The sequence below is a fragment of the Aquarana catesbeiana genome, linkage group LG13 (genome assembly GCF_042186555.1).
Source record: "Aquarana catesbeiana isolate 2022-GZ linkage group LG13, ASM4218655v1, whole genome shotgun sequence".
Classification (NCBI taxonomy): domain Eukaryota; kingdom Metazoa; phylum Chordata; class Amphibia; order Anura; family Ranidae; genus Aquarana; species Aquarana catesbeiana.
Window position 1 is genome coordinate 30,094,195 of NC_133336.1, and position 18,513 is coordinate 30,112,707.

The 18,513-nt window shown below is 44.6% G+C and overlaps 1 protein-coding gene across 1 annotated transcript in view; it reads right to left on the minus strand.

The window, feature by feature from the left end:
* LOC141117421 (cholesterol 24-hydroxylase-like) overlaps nt 1-18,276 on the minus strand; it is a 47,485-nt gene extending 29,209 nt beyond the window's left edge. Inside the window, exons 1-4 of the mRNA XM_073610282.1 lie at nt 18,032-18,276; nt 14,209-14,286; nt 6,011-6,092; nt 1,701-1,771 (exon numbers count right to left, since the gene is read on the minus strand). Of these exons, the coding sequence (XP_073466383.1) occupies nt 1,701-1,771; nt 6,011-6,092; nt 14,209-14,286; nt 18,032-18,168 (368 nt within the window). The 5' untranslated portion in view covers nt 18,169-18,276. The remainder of the gene's footprint in view (nt 1-1,700; nt 1,772-6,010; nt 6,093-14,208; nt 14,287-18,031) is intronic.
* Nucleotides 18,277-18,513: the final 237 nt, after the last annotated feature.

Sequence of the window (18,513 nt, forward strand, 5' to 3'; positions counted from 1 at the left end):
GATAAATATAAAATCATTCCCATTCACATTCACTTCGCACAGAGAAACAAACAGCTATTTCTTCAGAATCAGAAAAGGTGGGAATCTGCAACAAAAGTTTGTTAAAATCCTTTACGATTAAAGCTCATTATCAGAATTTATTTGACCTATATACACTCTACTTGTAAACAATATATATAGTAGGTATAAATCATTTAAATACCTACAAAAGTAACTAAGGAAATGATATATATCTTTAATTTAGGTTTACGTAAACCCAATGTTTAATATTTGAAATTTCATTATATTTACCTATAGAAACCCTACTGTAAAACAATGAGCTTACTTTATAGATCCTTGTAAACTTACTTTATGTATCTTTATAACATTGTATACTCAATAAACTTCTTTTGACAAGGAAAATCCCTGCAATGTACAGAGATCATCCAGAGGGGAAAGTTTTTTTTTTTCTCAACAAAAGTGGAGTTACTCTTTAAAAAACACTTCAGGGCCCAGCCTATCTTTTACACTTGGTGTTTACAAGTTAAATATTTTTTTTTTGCTAGAAAATTACTTATAAACCTCAAACATTATATATATATATATATATATATATATATATATATATATATATATTTTATTTTTTGGAAAACCTAGAGAATAAAATGGCGGTCGTTTCAATACTTTATATAACACCGAATTTGCGCAGCGGTCTTAAACACATTTTTTTGGGGGGAAAAGATACACTTTTTGAATGAAAAATATAAGAAAACAGTAAAGTTAGCCCAATTTTTTTAATAAAAAAAAAATGGCGGCGCTTTACCGCCGACGGTGCCGACATCCCAGTGTGAAAAGGGGCCTAAAGGACAAAATCATTAAATGTTTATATTTAAAGTGGGATTCCGGCCAGGAAATTTTTTTTTAAAAGTCAGCAGCTACAAACACTGTAGCTGCTGACTTTAAATAATTACACTTACCTGTCCTGGGTGCCCGCGATGTCGGCCGCCCGAGGCCGACCCGTCCCTCGGCTCTCGGGTCCCGGCACTGCCATCCTAACTAAGGGAAACAGGCAGTGGAGCCTTGCGGCTTCACTGCCAGTTTCCTAATGGCCCCGTGGTTTTCTGGGAACACACACAGTTCCCAGAAGGCAACGGGGGGCCGCTCACCGAGGAGCAAGACACGCCGCGGAAAAGGAAGAGGCAGATTAGGAAGACTGCCTAGCAACAAGGGTTCAGGTAAGTTTAAAAATTTTTTTTTTTTCAAATGTTTTTTTTTTTAATTCTGTTAACGATTTTTCAGGATATTTTTTTATTTTAGGGTGGCCCTCCACTTTAAGTTCCACCGCTAAAGAATGTTGTGATTCTTGGCAGACTGACTGTTGTTTTTTTTCCCCTTTTCTTTTGAGGGTTGTCGGCTTCAGCAGAGCAGAGAGAATTCTCTGCATAGAAAGAATCGGGAAATACTTTGTCAAGATCGCAAGGGGGGAAAAAAACTAAAAAAAAAAAAAAAAAAAAAAAAAATTGCAATAACGATTCTTAACGATTAATCGTGCAGCTCTTGCTGCAATATATTACATTTTTAGTTTTGGGTTTATTATTAGCTGTGCGGATATTTAAAGAGGAATAATGAATAGAGAATCACAAGCCTTTCAACAAAGAGAAGAAAACTGTCTATTAGGAAAGGATTAGAGGGACTTTATAGATTGTAAATCCAGTACTTACCTTACACCAAAGAGATTGAAAGCGTTCTTGTAGACCTCGTCCTTTGTGAATGTGGGTGACAACAGAACTTCCTGAATGGTATTTAAAAACATAAAGTAGAACAGTGGAACCTCAGATTGTAAATAACATGATTAACAAGTGTTTCACAATACGAGCAATTATTTTTTTTTTTTTTCCTGACTTGGTTTGCGAGTGTTGTTTCGAAAAAAACGAGCAGTATTCAAGCCTCTGCGGTGTGCAGTACTGCATTTAGTCAGAGGTGGGGGGGCGCCGGTGACATTCGGAATGGTTTGGAGCCATTCAGGGATACTTGGAGATACTCTGTTCCCAAGTGTTTCCGAGCCTTTCCAAGGGTTTCCGAATACAGCCGAGCGGTCTCTGAGTATTTCCGAGTCTCTCCAGCGCCCCCCCACCTCTGGCCACATGCGGTATTGCATGCAATAGAAGTAAATGTGGAACAAATTATCTTTGTTTCCATTGATTTCTATGGGGAAACTCGCTTGATATACAAGTGCTTTGGATTACAAGCATTCTCCTGGAATGGATTATGCTCGTAATCCAAGGTTCCACTGTATAGGCAAAACTTTTTCCTGACGCCAATCCATGGCAGCATACTAGTGATAGGCTTCGCCTTTCTTCCACTCCCTCAGGACCAATGAATAGCATAAATAAAAGCTTAGTTAGGCTCCACCCCATTCTTTTTTTCCACATACCTCCACGCACCAGTGAAGAGTAAGCAGTTCTGTGTCCCCACCTCTGCTTCCGGGCAGCATCCATCTGGGCTAAGCCTCTCCCAGTGCGAAGTCCCACCGTCAGGCTGCTAAATGTGCCAGGGTAGCTTGGGAGCACCTTCTGCGGGTTTCAGGGCTGGGCTCAGCCCTTCCCTCTCAAAGCTGGCCGCTCAGCTGTCGGCTAATTGCCAGCTCCCATCTCTTCACAGTGACTCACCTGTTGATGATATCCTGCTCGTCAGTCCTGCCTACTTAAGCCGTCCAGCCCAGATGATCTCTGCCTTCGCCTTGGTCACATCTCTAGAGACGCTCTCCTGTCTTCCTGTTAAAGACTTGCTTGGCTGACATTCCTTCTGGCTCCAGATCCTGCTTGCTGTTCTACTACGCTCATCTCTGGCTCCCTGACGTTTTGGCTTGTCTGACTATCCGTTCCCGTTCCTGAACTCTGGCTATGTTTTGACTATGTTTACCTTTTGTTATTATTATTATTATTATTATTATTATTATTAAGCAAGTGTGATTTAACTGTACTTCTGTCTCAGTCTGATTCATGGTTTCTGACAGTGGGTCTCGATGAGGCCCTGCAGTGTTTCCTCTTTAGTGACTGCAACGCTTGTGGGGGGGGCCAGCTATGCATCCTTTCTTTATCTTTGCCCATGTCTCCTGTTATATCTCTTACTTCCTGCACCTTCTGTTTGCTTTCCTCCTGCAGTACCTCATTTCTAGGCACATTACCCTCCCAAAAAGCGGGATCTCTGTTCCTTGCTGTCCAAGCATCCCTTTAGGGTGAGCACGGCTGCCCAGCTCTGTTTTTCTAGGCTTGGACGCGCTCTGTGACATTATCGGTGTGCACCGGCACGCTCACTGGCCGGCCGGGAGAATGGGCGCCATTTTGGCTGTGGGCAAATTATGCCTTTTGCCAATAATGGAGAGGAAAGTCCAGGAAAGAGTCTCTCTCTCGATCTCTCTCGATCGTTTAGTGGCCTCGATAGGTATAGGTGCGAGTGGTGCTTTAATTATGGATGAGTTATGCCAGCAGGGGAGTCGGTGGAAGATGGAGTGCTGAGGAGACTGTCAGTGACCTTGGAGGAGAGCCCCTGGTTTGGGGGGGGGGGGGCTCTGCCTCAGGCTGGCTTGGGAAGATCCTGACAGCAGTGCGGTTTGAAAGGAATCTTGCCTAAGTACATCGGCACACATAGGAATACACAAGGGAGAGACTTCCACATGTAGCAAGCCTTTCTAGAAGAGAGCGTTGTGCTTAAAGGGCAAGTTCACCTTTACAGAAAGATCTGTAAGGTGAACTTACACTGGACCTCCTCCTCAACCCCCCCAGTCCCGTTGACCTAGAGCGCGGTGATCACCCGCTAGCAGACCTCGTAATGTAAACCTCATTGTCTGGGGCTTAGAAATCCCCCACAGCTTAAGCTCCTAAAACATACCTCATAAGGAAGTACGTATAGGAGCATTCCAAAAAAAAAAACGAAGCTCAAAGACTGTTCCTTGTGTATGGAGAAAGTGTAGAAAATGCTTGTTGACTGGGTTCTCCACTTCTGCACAGCCAGGCATCTGCAACCCTTGCGGAGTAGTGATACATTTAGTTATACTTTAACCAGTTCCCGATTGCCCACTGCAGATATACTGAGGCAGGGTGGCCGCTCTGTGCCGGATCATGTACCTTCTACGTGATCCGAAACTTACGGGTCTGGGGCACGCATGCTCACCGCCGGTGACCTCCCACCGTGATTAGAAACAGCGGGAGCCGATCTGCGGGTACCGCGGACTCGATGTTCGCTGACACCTGCCAATCATTAGGCAGGAAGCCACAACAACGCTCTTCCTATGTAAACAAGGCAGATCGCCGTTCTGTCAGTTCTGTCAGTAGGGAAAGCATTGATCCTGTGTTCCTGCAAAGCAGAGGCACGGATCAATGCCTTCCTCTAGCAAAAGGACCTCCCCCACAGTGAGAAAACACTGGTTAGGCATACAGTTAACCCTTTGATCGCCCCCCCAATGTTTAACCCCTTCCCAGTCAGTGTTATTAATACAGTGACAGTGCATATTTTTAGCACTGATCACTGTATTAGTGTCACTGGTCCCCAGTGTCTAAAGTGCCCTAGGTGATACCTTTGTTAAAAAAAAAAAGCGTCCAAAGAGTTAGTGTGCCGACTGTCCGCCGCAATATCGCAGTCACGCTATAAGTCACTGATCGCCACCATTACTATTTAAAAAAAAATTAAAAATTCTCATAGGTTGTAAACGCTATAACTTTTGCGGAAACAAATCAATATTACGGTTACTATATTCACCAAAAATGTGTAACAGAATACATATTGGCCTAAATTGATGAAGATAATTAGATTTTTTTCATTTTTTTTTATTGGATGTGGTCTGTAGCAAAAAGTAAAAAATATTGTTTTTTTTTCAAAATTGTCGGTCTTGTTTTTTTTTATAGCGCAAAAAATAAAAAAACACGCAGAGGTGATCATATACCACCAACAGAGAGCTCTATTTGTGGTAAAAAAGCACATACATTTTGTTTAAGTACAGCGTCGCACAACCGCGCAATTGACAGTTAAATTAACTCAGTGCCGTATCGTAAAAAAACGGCCTGGTCATGAAAGGGGGGGGGGGGTAAATCTTCCGGATTCCAAGTAGTGGTTTTGTGTGGAATCCAACAAGGTTCCAAACTTTGTGTGCCATAAGAAACAAGGTAGAAAATTGCCAACCAACCGGCTCCTGCATCCAATCAGAAGCAGGCACTGTTTGGGTATTCTGACAGCTGCTGAAGCTAGCTGTCAGAATAGAATACCCAGCAGGGGAGAGTCGTCCATCCACACTATTAACCATGCATCTATTTTCATTTATTGAGCATTGCTCGGCTTTGAGAGTAATGGGTAGAATTACTTTAATTGTTTTAGCTCATCATACAGTTACTAGTATTGGGATTTTACGTTCCCAGTGATTTTTGACGTTCAATTTCCATTTGTGGATGTTTTATGCTGACAAGATAGCTGTATGTGTGTTAACTGTATGTCACTCAGATATGACTCCGGCTAATGTCTTTTATCTACATATGTTATTGTTACACAATGTCTGATTGATGTGTTTTATCATAGATGGTGAGACCTGTTCCTTCCAACAACCCCTGAATTGTGTCCTGACGAAGCAAAGCGGCGAAACGCGTTGACGCACAGGGGCTCACTGTTGTCTGTATGGTGCTAACATTTTGTTACATCGTGTGTCAATTGTTTGTGTTTTTTAATTCTTTTGATACCTGCTCTATGGATAACTAATTGTCGTCAATAAAAAGTTTTTTCACATACTTTCGTCCGTTTTGCCTCTAGGGCCATCTTTGGTCCTCCCCTTCTTTAAAAATGGACCCCTTAATACGGATGTGGCCTTAGGAGTGTTTCTCTAATTCTAACCAAAAACATGCATGGAGGAATTTTTCAGAATTCCTTTGCTCAGCCTGAAGTGTAAGGTCAGCTTTAGTGACCCTCGCTACAGATATACTGCATACTAGTGGCCACCGTAATCATTACATATTGCAGCTTCCCCTTATAGTACAAGTAACGTTACCTTAACAGCGTCTGGGCTGGTGACTATTATCATAACCCTATGTAGACCATAAACACGAACAACTGGACCGTAGATCTGTGACCTAAAAACAAAAAAAATACAAATAAATACAAACATTTTGCCTATAATTATCAGATTATCAAGTAATCAGTATTTATGAAGGATGGAACACATTTAATACACTGTAATCATTTAAAGTATAACTAAAAAGGCAAAACTTTTTTTCTAGTTTTGGATAGCATGGGGAGGGATTAGACCCCCTATCAGTTTTTATTACTGTCTGTGCCCCCTCATTAGTGAGATTCACTCTCTCTATTTCTCCTGTTTACCATTATCATTGCAAGTGAACGTAAAAGAAAATCCCAAATTTTGGGCTGTCCCCAGAAAAGTAATAGGAGGGGGAATTCTTCCAATGAGGACACTAGTTCTGGTGACCCAAAATTCCCTTAATTTCCAGGGATTTCCTCTCACTTCCTGTTTGGCTTTGGGACAGGAAGTAAAAGGAAATCTGCGTAAATCGGACACAGATGGTGAGAAACTAAAAAATCAGACAGGGGTTATAACCCTCCCTTACTCTATTCAAAATATAAAAAAAAAAAAGTTTTGCCTATAGTTCTGCTTTAAAGAGGAACTGCAGCCTGCTCACATAATTTGTAATAAAAAACATCTTTGCCATTCTGAAGCTTCCCTCCAACCACTTTGCAAGTTATTTTATATATACAGTGCAACCTTGGTTTACGAGTAACGCGATTAACGAGCGTTTTGAAAGACGAGCAACTTTTTAAAAAGAATTCTGACTCGGTTTGCGAGTGTTGTCTTGCAAAACGAGCAGAATTCAAGCTAATGGGCGGTGCAGTACCGCATTTGGCCAGAGGTGCGGGGGCGCCAGGGACACTCGGAACGGTTCGGAAATACTCGGAAATACTCGGAAACACCTTGTTCCCGAGTGTTTCCGAGGCTTTCCGAGCTGTCCCCGAGTATTTCCGAGGCTCTCCGGCGCCCCCCACCTCTGGCCACATGCGGTATTGCATGTAATAGAAGTCAGTGTGGAATGAATTATCTTCGTTTCCATTGACTTCTATGGGGAAACTCGCTTTACTATGCGAGTGATTTGGATTACCAGCATTCTCCTGGAATGGATTAAGCTCGTAATCCAAGGTTGCACTGTACTGTGATTCCGTACTTGCCAAATATGCTCCAGAAATCTCCCTCCACTAAGTCTGGCTGCATCCATTTTAACTGTGGGCAGCTGAAGCTGCTGCCTGTTCACTTCCTGAATTTACAGACACAGAGTCACACCTCCAGCTCTGTAGCTCTCATTGGCCCTCTTATGACTCATTACCCCCTCCCTTCCTGGCAAACTCTCACAAGAGTAAGTAAATAAATTAAAAAGCCCAATCCGTGCCGAAGACCGGAGGAGGGGTAGAGAGGAGGGATCATGTAGTAGAGGGTGAAGATCCATTTTAAAAAGGAAGTCAGCTAAATAATATTTCCTTCTAAATTGGTCTTACAAGCAACCCCAACGTGATTTTAGAAACAGTCTAGTGGCGGCTGGTGCTCAACATTTTTTGGGGGGTGCAAACAAACTGAAAAGTACTGAAACCCCCCCCATCAATTGCAGCCTCACTGTACCCATCATATACAGCCTCACTGTGTCCATCATATACAGCCTCACTGTGTCCATCATATACAGCCTCACTGTGCCCATCATATACAGCCTCACTGTGCCCATCATATACAGCCTCACTGTGCCCATCATATACAGCCTCACTGTGTCCATCATATACAGCCTCACTGTGTCCATCATATACAGCCTCACTGTGTCCATCATATACAGCCTCACTGTGCCCATCATATACAGCCTCACTGTGCCCATCATATACAGCCTCACTGTGCCCATCATATACAGCCTCACTGTGTCCATCATATACAGCCTCACTGTGTCCATCATATACAGCCTCACTGTGTCCATCATATACAGCCTCACTGTGCCCATCATATACAGCCTCACTGTGCCCATCATATACAGCCTCACTGTGCCCATCATATACAGCCTCACTGTGCCCATCATATACAGCCTCACTGTGTCCATCATATGCAGCCCCACTGTGCCCATCATATGCAGCCCCACTGTGCCCATCATATGCAGCCTCACTGTGTCCATCATATGCAGCCTCACTGTGTCCATCATATGCAGCCTCACTGTGTCCATCATATGCAGCCTCACTGTGTCCATCATATGCAGCCTCACTGTGTCCATCATATGCAGCCTCACTGTGTCCATCATATGCAGCCTCACTGTGTCCATCATATGCAGCCTCACTGTGTCCATCATATACAGCCTCACTGTGTCCATCATATGCAGCCTCACTGTGTCCATCATATGCAGCCTCACTGTGTCCATCATATGCAGCCTCACTGTGCCCATCATATGCAGCCTCACTGTGCCCATCATATGCAGCCTCACTGTGCCCATCATATGCAGCCTCACTGTGCCCATCATATGCAGCCTCACTGTGCCCATCATATGCAGCCACTTCTTTGCTGCACCCCTCCTCCTTCCCCCAATAGGCACCCCATTCACAGTGCGCAGTGCGTTCCGCGCAGTAGGAAACCGGCTGTGACGCTGCAAGGCCTCACTGCCAGTTTCCCTTGGTGAAGATGCCGGTGTTCTGACAAGAAGTGTCCTCCTATCATATAGTGTCCGCCCCGTACTGCGCAGGCGCAGCGCCTGCGTAGTACGGAGGAGAAGGAGATGCCGAAAGTGTCCGAAGTTGATCAGCTGACCATCAGCTGTACACGGCGCTCGGGCACTTATTAGTGATGGCTTTGCAAGAGGGCCCCTCGCGGGCTCGCTTCGCTCGCCACACTTCGGGCACGGCCTCGCTGCGCTCGGCATCTATTTATTCGTACTCTATGTTCACTTGGATAGTAGGGAATGAACCTGGACACAGGGTAAGAATAAAAGTGTAGGCGCCGTGTACAGCTGACGATCAGCTGTTGAACTTCTGAGACTTTGGGCTCTCGTTTGTCCTCCGTACTGCGCCTGCGCAGTACAGGGCGGACACTTTTGGATAGGGGACAGTATTCGACAAGACACCGGCAGCAGCACCCGAGAGCCGATTGAAAAAGGGGACACAGCTGGATTCCTGGACAGGTAAGTGCCCTAATATTAAAAGTCAGCAGCTACAGTATTTGTAGCTGCTGACTCCTTTTTTCTGAAAGAGCCAAGAGCTCCTCTTTAAGTTAGGAGCTGATTGTGAGGACTCTGCCTCTTCAGGATGTCATAACTGAGCAGCTCCGAAACAGGAAAAAATAAAAAACTGCTACGATGAATGATGGTGGGTGGAACAAATATAACATGGCTGCCAGTGATCAGGAGGATAAATTATTAAGGGAGAAGTGTCACTTGTTATTAGTGCATTCTGTTCCCCAGGGGACAAAGTAGGTGTAGTACTTTATCCCATCTTCCTAGGTGCTGTCTATGGCTAGCTATGAGGTCAAACAAGAGGAAGGAGAGGTGCCCTGGCCGACCTCACAGCTAGTCTTAGTCCGCAGGGAGCCGATTGTTCCTTCCAGGTTCTTGCAGCTGACACCCTGATGACACAACGCAACGTCCTTCCTTTGCCTGTCATGCTTTAACCACTTCAGCCCCGGAATATTTTACCCCCTTCCTGACCAAAGCACTTTTTGCGATTCGGCACTGCGTCGCTTTAACTGACAATTGCGCGGTCGTGCGACATTGCACCCAAACAATATTGACATCCTTTTTTTTCCCACAAATAGAACTTTTACTGGTATTTTATCGATCTGTGGTTTTTATTTTTTGCGCTATAAACAAAAAAAGAGCGACGATTTTAAAAAACAAAAACGCATTATTTTTTACTTTTTGCTATAATAAATATCCCCCAAAAATATATAAAAAATTTTTTTTTTTCCTCAGTTTAGGCCGATATGCATTCTTCTACATATTTTTGGTAAAAAAAAAAAAAAAAATCGCAATAAGCGTATATTGATTGGTTTGCGCAAAAGTTATAGCGTCTGCAAAATAGGGGATAGTTTTATGGCATTTTTGTTTTTCATTTTTTTTTTCATTAGTAATGGCGGCGATCTGCGATTTTTATCGGGACTGCGACATTATGGTGGACACATCGGACACTTTTGACACTATTTTGGGACCATTGTCATTTATACAGCAATCAGTGCTATACAAAATGCACTGATTACTGTGTAAATGACACTGGCAATGAAGGGGTTAACCACTAGGGGGTGATGAAGGGGTTAAGTGTGGCCTAGGGAGTGATTCTAATTGTGGGAGGGATGGGCTTCAAGTCACATGACAGCAATCACCACTCCTGATGACAGGGAGCGGTGATCTCTGTCATGACACAAGGCAGAACAGGGAAATTCCTTGTTTACATAGGCACTTCCCCGTTCTGAGGCTCCGTGACACGATCGCGGGCACGGTCACGCTGTACATGGCAATCCCCGGCTCCTAAAGGGGACGTAGAGGGACGCCCATTTGCCCACTGCTGCCATTGTGCCGACGTATATCGGTGTGCGGCGGTCGGCAAGTGGTTAACTGAATGCTTCCTGAGATATCTGATGTGGATCTCCCAGGAGGCTGCAGAAGAAGTGTGATGTCATTCTCACCTAGGCAAGAATTAAGGCAGTGGGTGAAGTGGACTGAAAAAAATAAACACACATACTAAAGAAAGAGCTGGCTTTTTTTAGAAGGAAGAAAACAATTGGGGCAAAAGGATATTTTGAAGTGAAGGTCTGCTTTAATTCAGGGAGTGCTTTTTTTTTCCAGATCTGTGCAGTAATCCAGTGTGAGACTTCCTGTAATAAAGACCGCTCACTGCTGCCCTCTTTCCTTGTGCAGGGGGACTGGTCTGGTCTCCGCCCCCTCCTGTAGTTTTCTGCAGGCGTTCCGTCAGATTAGGCGACCCGTCAGAATTGGTAACGGAAGTGACGTTCCGTCGCCGACATCTTGCTACTCCCCGCACTCCTCCACAGTAATGATACACCGAAAAGGGGGCAAGCGGACATCTTGTTACACCCACCGGAGTTTTGCATTTCACAATTTTTTACAGGAAACGGAGCATATATGGTGAAATACAGTATATAGAAATCCATCGGACTGTTTACATGTTGAAATATAAAAGCAGCATGTTTTTCTGTTCTGTCAGATTAGCAAACCTGTGAGATCAGCAGGTTTGCCGCTGCTTTGAAAATTCAACATCTAAACAGTCCGTCGGATTTCTATATACTGTAATTCACCTTATAAGCTGCGTTTCCTGTTAAACATAACTGTGCAATGCAAAACTCCGGTGGGTGTAACAAGATGTCCGCTTGGCCCTTTCTCTGTGTATAGTTACTGTGGAGGAGCGCGAGGTGTAGCAAGATGGTGGCGACGGAACGTCACTTCCGTTACCAATTCTGACAAGTCACCTAATCTGACGGAACACAGGCAGCCTGTAGTGGGTGGAGCCTGCTCTCACAGCCCTGCCCTGTACACAGGCTATGTGCAGCAGAGCGGTGATGTCACTGCTACATTAACAGGCAGTATCTGGGTTTGCAAAGATGCAAAAAAAAAAGAAATAAAGAAATAAAAAATGTATATCTTTTCTAGCTATCGAGCAAAATATTTAAAGTGTTTGTAAAGGATGAAGGTTTTCTACCTTCTCTCCTCATTGGCTAAGACTGCAGAGGGAGCCATTGGCTTTCAATTACAGCCAGTGAGCCAATGAGGAGAGAATAGAGGCGGGGCCGAGCCACGGCTCTGTGTGTGAAAGAACACGCAAAGCCCGTGACTCGGGAGCAAGCCTGCCTGGGTGCCCCTATTGCAAGCTGCTTCCTCTGGGGGCACTCGGCAGGAGGGAGGGACCAGGAGTGCCGGCAAGGGACCGAAGAAGAAGAGGATCGGGGCTGCTCTGTGCAAAACCATTACACAGAGCAGGTAAGTATGACATGTTTGGTTTTTTTTGTTTTTTTACTTTCATTTCACTTTCAATAAAAGTTTTTGTTCCTGGAGGTTATCGGTTATAGGCACAACATGATAGATTCCCAATAAGGGCAGTTCCTACTGGAGTGGACCACTAAAATTACACTGCAACGCATGTAAAACATGTTCAAAACTTTCCTTAAAACATGCATTAAAAACACACATACACTATATTGTCAAAAGTATTGGGATGTCTGCCTTTACACGCACATCAACCCAAAGGTGTTCTATTGGGTTGAGGTCAGGACTCCGTGCAGGCCATTCAATTCACTCCACCCCATGCATTTTGCTTTGTGCACTGGTACAAATCATTTGGTGGAAGGGGGATTATGGCGTGGGGTTGTTTTTCAGGGGTTGGGCTTGGCCCCTCAGTTCCAGTGAAGGGAACTCTTATAGGGCGTACACACGGTCGGACTTTGTTCGGACATTCCGACAACAAAATCCATGGATCTTTTCCAACGGATGTTGGCTCAAACTTGTCTGGCATACACACGGTCACACAAAGTTGTCGGAAAATCCGATCGTTCTGAACGCGGTGACGTAAAACACGTACGTCGGGACTATAAACGGGGCAGTGGCCAATAGCTTTCATCTCTTTATTTATTCTGAGCATGCGTGGCACTTTGTCCGTCGGATTTGTGTACACACGATCGGAATTTCCGACAACAGATTTTGTTGTCGGAAAATTTTATCTCCTGCTCTCCAACTTCCGATGGAAAATGTCCGATGGAGCCCACACACGGTGGGAATTTCCGACAACACGCTCCGATCGGACATTTTCCAGTGGAAAATCCGACCGTGTGTACGGGCCATTAAAGCGTTTGTTACCCTAAAAAAAAAACATAAATAAATCCTGTTCCCAGTGCTTGTGCTGTGTCATTTGGCACCATGTATCGCATAAAATACCTGGCTGATCCTGCCGGTTTCTGCCTCTCCCCCTCTGTAAATTGAAAATGGTTAATCATGGCTGCTAAGCCCTAAACTAATGGACAGTATACGTGCTTCCATCATCCACAGCTCTCCTGTCTCTCCTCTGATCTCCTCTCCCCCTCCCCTCCCTGCCTGTCAGCTCTGTGTGTGATCAGCTCCTCCCCTCCCCTTGTAGCACTGTTCTGAGCAGTGCAAACATTACTGCTCACAATCACTGCCAGCCCCACTGCTAGTATAACCTGTAGTATATAATGCATGCCGTTTTTTAAAATTCATCTTTTAAATACCCTTATTTCTGCTCCCCGGTCAGCGGTCACGTGACCACCCGTCGCTCTCTTTCTCCAATGTATACACTACAGAGGGAGGTCACATGACTGCCTGTGCTCTCTTCCCGTGATGTATACACTACAGAGGGAGGTCACATGACCAGCCGGAAGATGTCAGAGGGAGATCTCGGCCCCTCCCTCTCTAGTGTATACATCAAAGGGAGAGAGCAAAGGGCGGTCACGTGACCACTGATCGGGGAGAAAAAATAAGATATTTTGAAGATGAATTTTAAAAACGGCATGCAGTATATACTACAGGTTATACTAGCAGTGGGGTTCGCAGTGATTGTGTGCACTGCCTTAACAACCCCTTTAAGGCATCAGCATACCAAGACATTCTGGACAATTTCATGCTCCCAACTTTGTGGGAACAGTTTGGGGATGGCCCCTTCCTGTTCCAACATGACTGCGCACCAGTGCACAAGGCAAGGTCCATAAAGACATGGATGAGCGAGTTTGGGGTGGAGGACTTCGACTGGCCTTCACAGAGTCCTGACCTCAACCCGATAGAACACCTTTGGGATGAATAAGAGTGGAGACTGCGAGCCGGGCCTTCTCATCCAACATCAGTGCCTGGCCCCACAAATGTGCTTCTAGAAGAATGGTCAAACATTCCCAAAGACACACTCCTAAACCTTGTGGACAGCCTTCCCAGAAGAGTTGACGCTGTTATAGCTGCAAAGGGTGGGCCAACTCAATTTTGAACCCTACGGACTAAGACTGGGATGCCATTAAAGTTCATGAGGGTGTAAAGGCAGGCGTCACAAAACTTTTGACAATATAGTGTATTTTCCAATGCAGGTGTAAACACTTCTTTGCAAAACAGCGGGTTCTCTCCATTCTGTGACTAGTACAACTACACCAACAGGTTTCCACCTTCCACCATTCACCTTTGACAGCAGACATATTGTTTTCAGTAATCACAGCAAACTTACCACTGAAGGAAAAGCTCATGCACTAGGCTGTCTGCCTTCATCGCTTTCATTAGTGTGGGTGTGTGACCCAGAAGAAAGCTGCAAAAATAAACAAATAAATATAAGTATAACATTTATCTAGCATAACATATTTTATGCAATAAACATAAAAAAACTGCATTCATAGATCAATGTTTAACCACTTCAGCGCCGGAAGGTTTTACCCCCGCCCCCCCCTCATGACCAGGCCATGTTTTGCTATTTAGCACTGCGTCATTTTAACTGGCAATTGCGCGGTAATGCAACACTGTACCTAAACAAAATTTATATTATTTTTTCTTCCACAAATAGAGCTTTCTTTTGGTGGAATTTGATCACCACTTTTTTTTTTTTTTTTTTTTATTTGTTTTTATGTAAACGAAAAAAGACCAAAAATTTTGAAAAAAAATAAATAAAAATGTTTTACTTTCTGATATAAAAGATATTATTTTTTTTTTATTTTTATCAAATGTCTTCATAAATTTAGGCAAAAATGCATTCTGCTACATGTCTTTGGTAAAAAAACTAAAAAATCACAATAAGTGTATATTGATAAGCAGCTTTCTAGCTTTCTGATAGGAGACAGGCATTGTTAAAAAGTGCCTAAAGCCGCGGCGTATTTCAACCTGTGCACCTGAAATCACACAGGGGCCCGTTGTTGTAATATGTTGGCTGATTTATGTAGGATATTATATTAATATATATACAGTATCTCACAAAAGTGAGTAACCCCTCACATTTTTGTAAATATTTTATTCTATCTTTTCATCCGACAACACTGAAGAAATGACACTTTGCTACAATGTAAAGTAGTGAGTGTACAGCTTGTATAACAGTGTAAATGTGCTGTCCCCTCAAAATAACTCAACACACAGCCATTAATGTCTAAACCGCTGGCAACAAAAGTGAGTACACCCCTAAGTGAAAATGTCCAAATTGGGCCAAAGTGTCAATATTTTGTGTGGCCGCCATTATTTTCCAGCACTGCCTTAACCCTCTTGGGCATGGAGTTCACCAGAGCTTCACAGGTTGTCACTGGAGTCCTCTTCCACTCCTCCATGATGACATCACGGAGCTGGTGGATGTTAGAGACCTTGCGCTCCTCCACCTTCCATTTGAGGATGCCCCTCCGGCTCTCCTCTCCTCACACAGAAGTTGTCAGTGAGGAGAGCGGATCGCTAAAGCCAGCCGGTGATCAGTGAGTATGAGCTGTTTTTTACACAATGATCAACGGCCCAGTGTCCCCACTAAGGATGAGCTCCGGCGTCTTCGCAAACAGCACGTGCAGAGCCCGCCAGGAAGTCGGCACTGCACAGCGCTAATCACAGGCAGTGAGTCATTTCCCGATCTCTGCAGCCGCACATCGGGACAATGTCTCACTGCTTGTGATTAGCGCTCCGCAGTGCCGACTTCCTGGTGGGCTCTGCACGTGCTGTTTGCGAACACGCCGGAGCTCATCCTTAGTCCCCACACAATGTCCCCAAAACACTGTCACCACACACATGTCCCCACACAGTAAAAACACCTGTCCCCCCCACATATGTAACAGTAAAATCATATGTCCGTGATCACCTGCGCAGATCTGTACCTGATCATCTGCGTACATCTGTCCGTGATCACACAAACCAATTATTATACACTTAACGGGATTTTTTTTTTTACCAAAGACATGTAGCAGAATACATTTTGGCTTAAATTTATGACAAAATTAGATTTTATTGGATTTCTTTTAAAACGGAAAGTAGAGTCGTGAATAAATACCACCAAAAGAAAGCTCTATTTGTGTGAACAAAATGATAAAAATTTCATTTGGGTACAGTGTTGCATGACCGCGCAATTCTCATTGAAAGTGCGAGAGCGCTGAAAGCTGAAAATTGGGCTGGGAAGGAAAGGGGGGAAAGTGCCCGGTATTGAAGTGGATAATGACCCTGCACACCTGTGTAGTGAGTAAGGATGAGCTCCGGCGTGTTCGCACAGCCCATGTGCAGAGCCCGCCAGGAAGTCGGCACTGCGCTGTGATAATCACAAGCAGTGAGACGATGCGCGGCTGCAGAGATCGGGAAATGTCTCACTGCCTGTGATTAGCGCAGCGCCGTGCCGACTTCCCGGCGGGCTCGGCACGTGGGCTAAGCAAAAACGCCGGAGCTCATCCTTACTGGAGAGATGCTAGTTCTGAACCTTGCATTAACCCTTAAAGTGGTTCTAAACCCTTACAGACCACTTTGACCTACAGGTAAGCCTAGATTATGGCTTACCTGTAGGTGCAAGAAATATCTCCTTAACCTACACAGTTTAGGAGATATTTGCAAAAAGACAGGCACCGCTGTCTGCGGCGCATGCGCCGTAGACAGCGGCGCGCAGACGCACTAAGCATGCCACTGCTAACGGCGATATGCCGTTAGCGGCGGCTCTAGGGTTGCCACCTTTTGTTCAAACCGAACCTGAACACTTTAAGGGCCTGGGACACCTATGGGTGCCCCAAGGACAGTAGTAATGTGTTGTGCGCATAGCATGCCACAGCAAACAGTGGGTGTGGCCAAATTGCTCACATCATCGCTCTGCCCCCCAGTAATGCCAGACCTGCCCCCAGACAGCCATCTGCAGCTGCCTGGCAGCAACAGATTTGTGTCTGACTATCTGGGTTACTTGGGGAGCCACAGCCTGGTCTGAATAATGTGTCCAGGTTTCAGTCCACCTGAAACCCGGACACAAGATTCAAAACCCGGACTGTCCAGGTGAATCCTGTACAGGTGGCAACCCTAGGCGGCGGGAGTGACGTCATTGCGGCTCCGGCCAATCACAGCGCCGTAGCCACGATACCCAGAAAGAAGATGGACGCCCCGAAGCAGAGGGGACAGCGGTGACATCGCAGGCTCCTGTGTCAGGTAAGTGACACATAATGAAAAAAACAAAAGGAGAGGAGCGCGCTAAGTAGGTTGATTTATTAACAAATGACAAATAAAAAGTATCCACTTACATGTAAATACGGTATGTGCAGCAAGAGGGTACATTCCAAAGTGGGAAGGTAAGAGGACTTGCTGCACATACCGTATTTACATGTAAGTGGATACTTTTATTTGTCAATTGTTAATAAATCCACCTACTTAGCGGCGCTCCTCTCCTTTTGTTTTTTGTCTTTGATGGATCTGAGCTGACTTCACTCCAGAGAAGAGCTGCCCTTCGTGAACTTTGGATACAGTGTCCCACAAGATAAATTTCATATCCAGTGTCTTCCACATACTGTTTATTCCTTATGGTTTTTTCCCTGAACTATGGACTGCTTCCCAGCACCTGTCAATGTCGATTAACATCTCTCATGCTACACCGGTATTGATTCAGCATATGACTTTTTTATGACTTTTTAATTATATATTTTTTTTATTTTAATTGCTTCACTGCCTCTGAGCGCCAGTTTATCTTGTTTTAGTGACACATAATGGGCTGCTATGCGATGTATAGTAGCCCATTATGCTTTACCCTTGCAGGGAAACAAAGAGGAAGTAAACCCATCAGGGTTTACTTCCTCTTTAAAGAGACTCCTGGGTCACCTTTTCCTATAAACTTCTAGCGACAGAGCCTCTCTGTCACAATACACATATGCACACATACGCAAATATGTTTGAGCTTTGGGGTGCACAACCTAATGCAACAGGCTGCGCACACCTATGATAATTACTGCACTTGTTGAAGGTTTATAAACATTATGCTATTTATACAACAGTATGGATGGATACAAAGTTGCATGTTTGATACATTTGTAGCCTTTATATCTTCAACAAAGCAATAGAAAGTACTGAGTGCTCACCTGTCCCTGGGGGGTCCCGGGATGTGGTCATACTTCAGGTGGATGTAGTGGATGTAGGCACAGTAGAGGAGGAAGAAGACTAGGAATAGCCCCAGTATAAGCAGGATAGCCCAGGAGATCAGATCCCATAGTGTCATGATAATGGTCACCTAATTGTCACTTGCACTTTGTGTTGTCTGTATCTGGGAGGTGAACATGGGGCTGGGTCTTCTCTCTGAGCAGGAAGTGTCATCCAGGGGGAGGGTTTGCTATGTTCATTGAGTAGGCTGGAGAGGCAGTACAGACCCTACAGGATTAGATTTCCTCCATTGAGCCCCCACCAAGAAACTGCAAAGACTTTATACGTCACAAGACCAGCAGTGTTACAACTATGGTACTCTTTAATTGTAACAAATAGCTCCCAACTGTCCTTGATTTTGAGGGACTGTCCCTGATTTGGAACAAATTCACTCTGTCCCTCTCTTCTCCTCATTTGTCCCTCA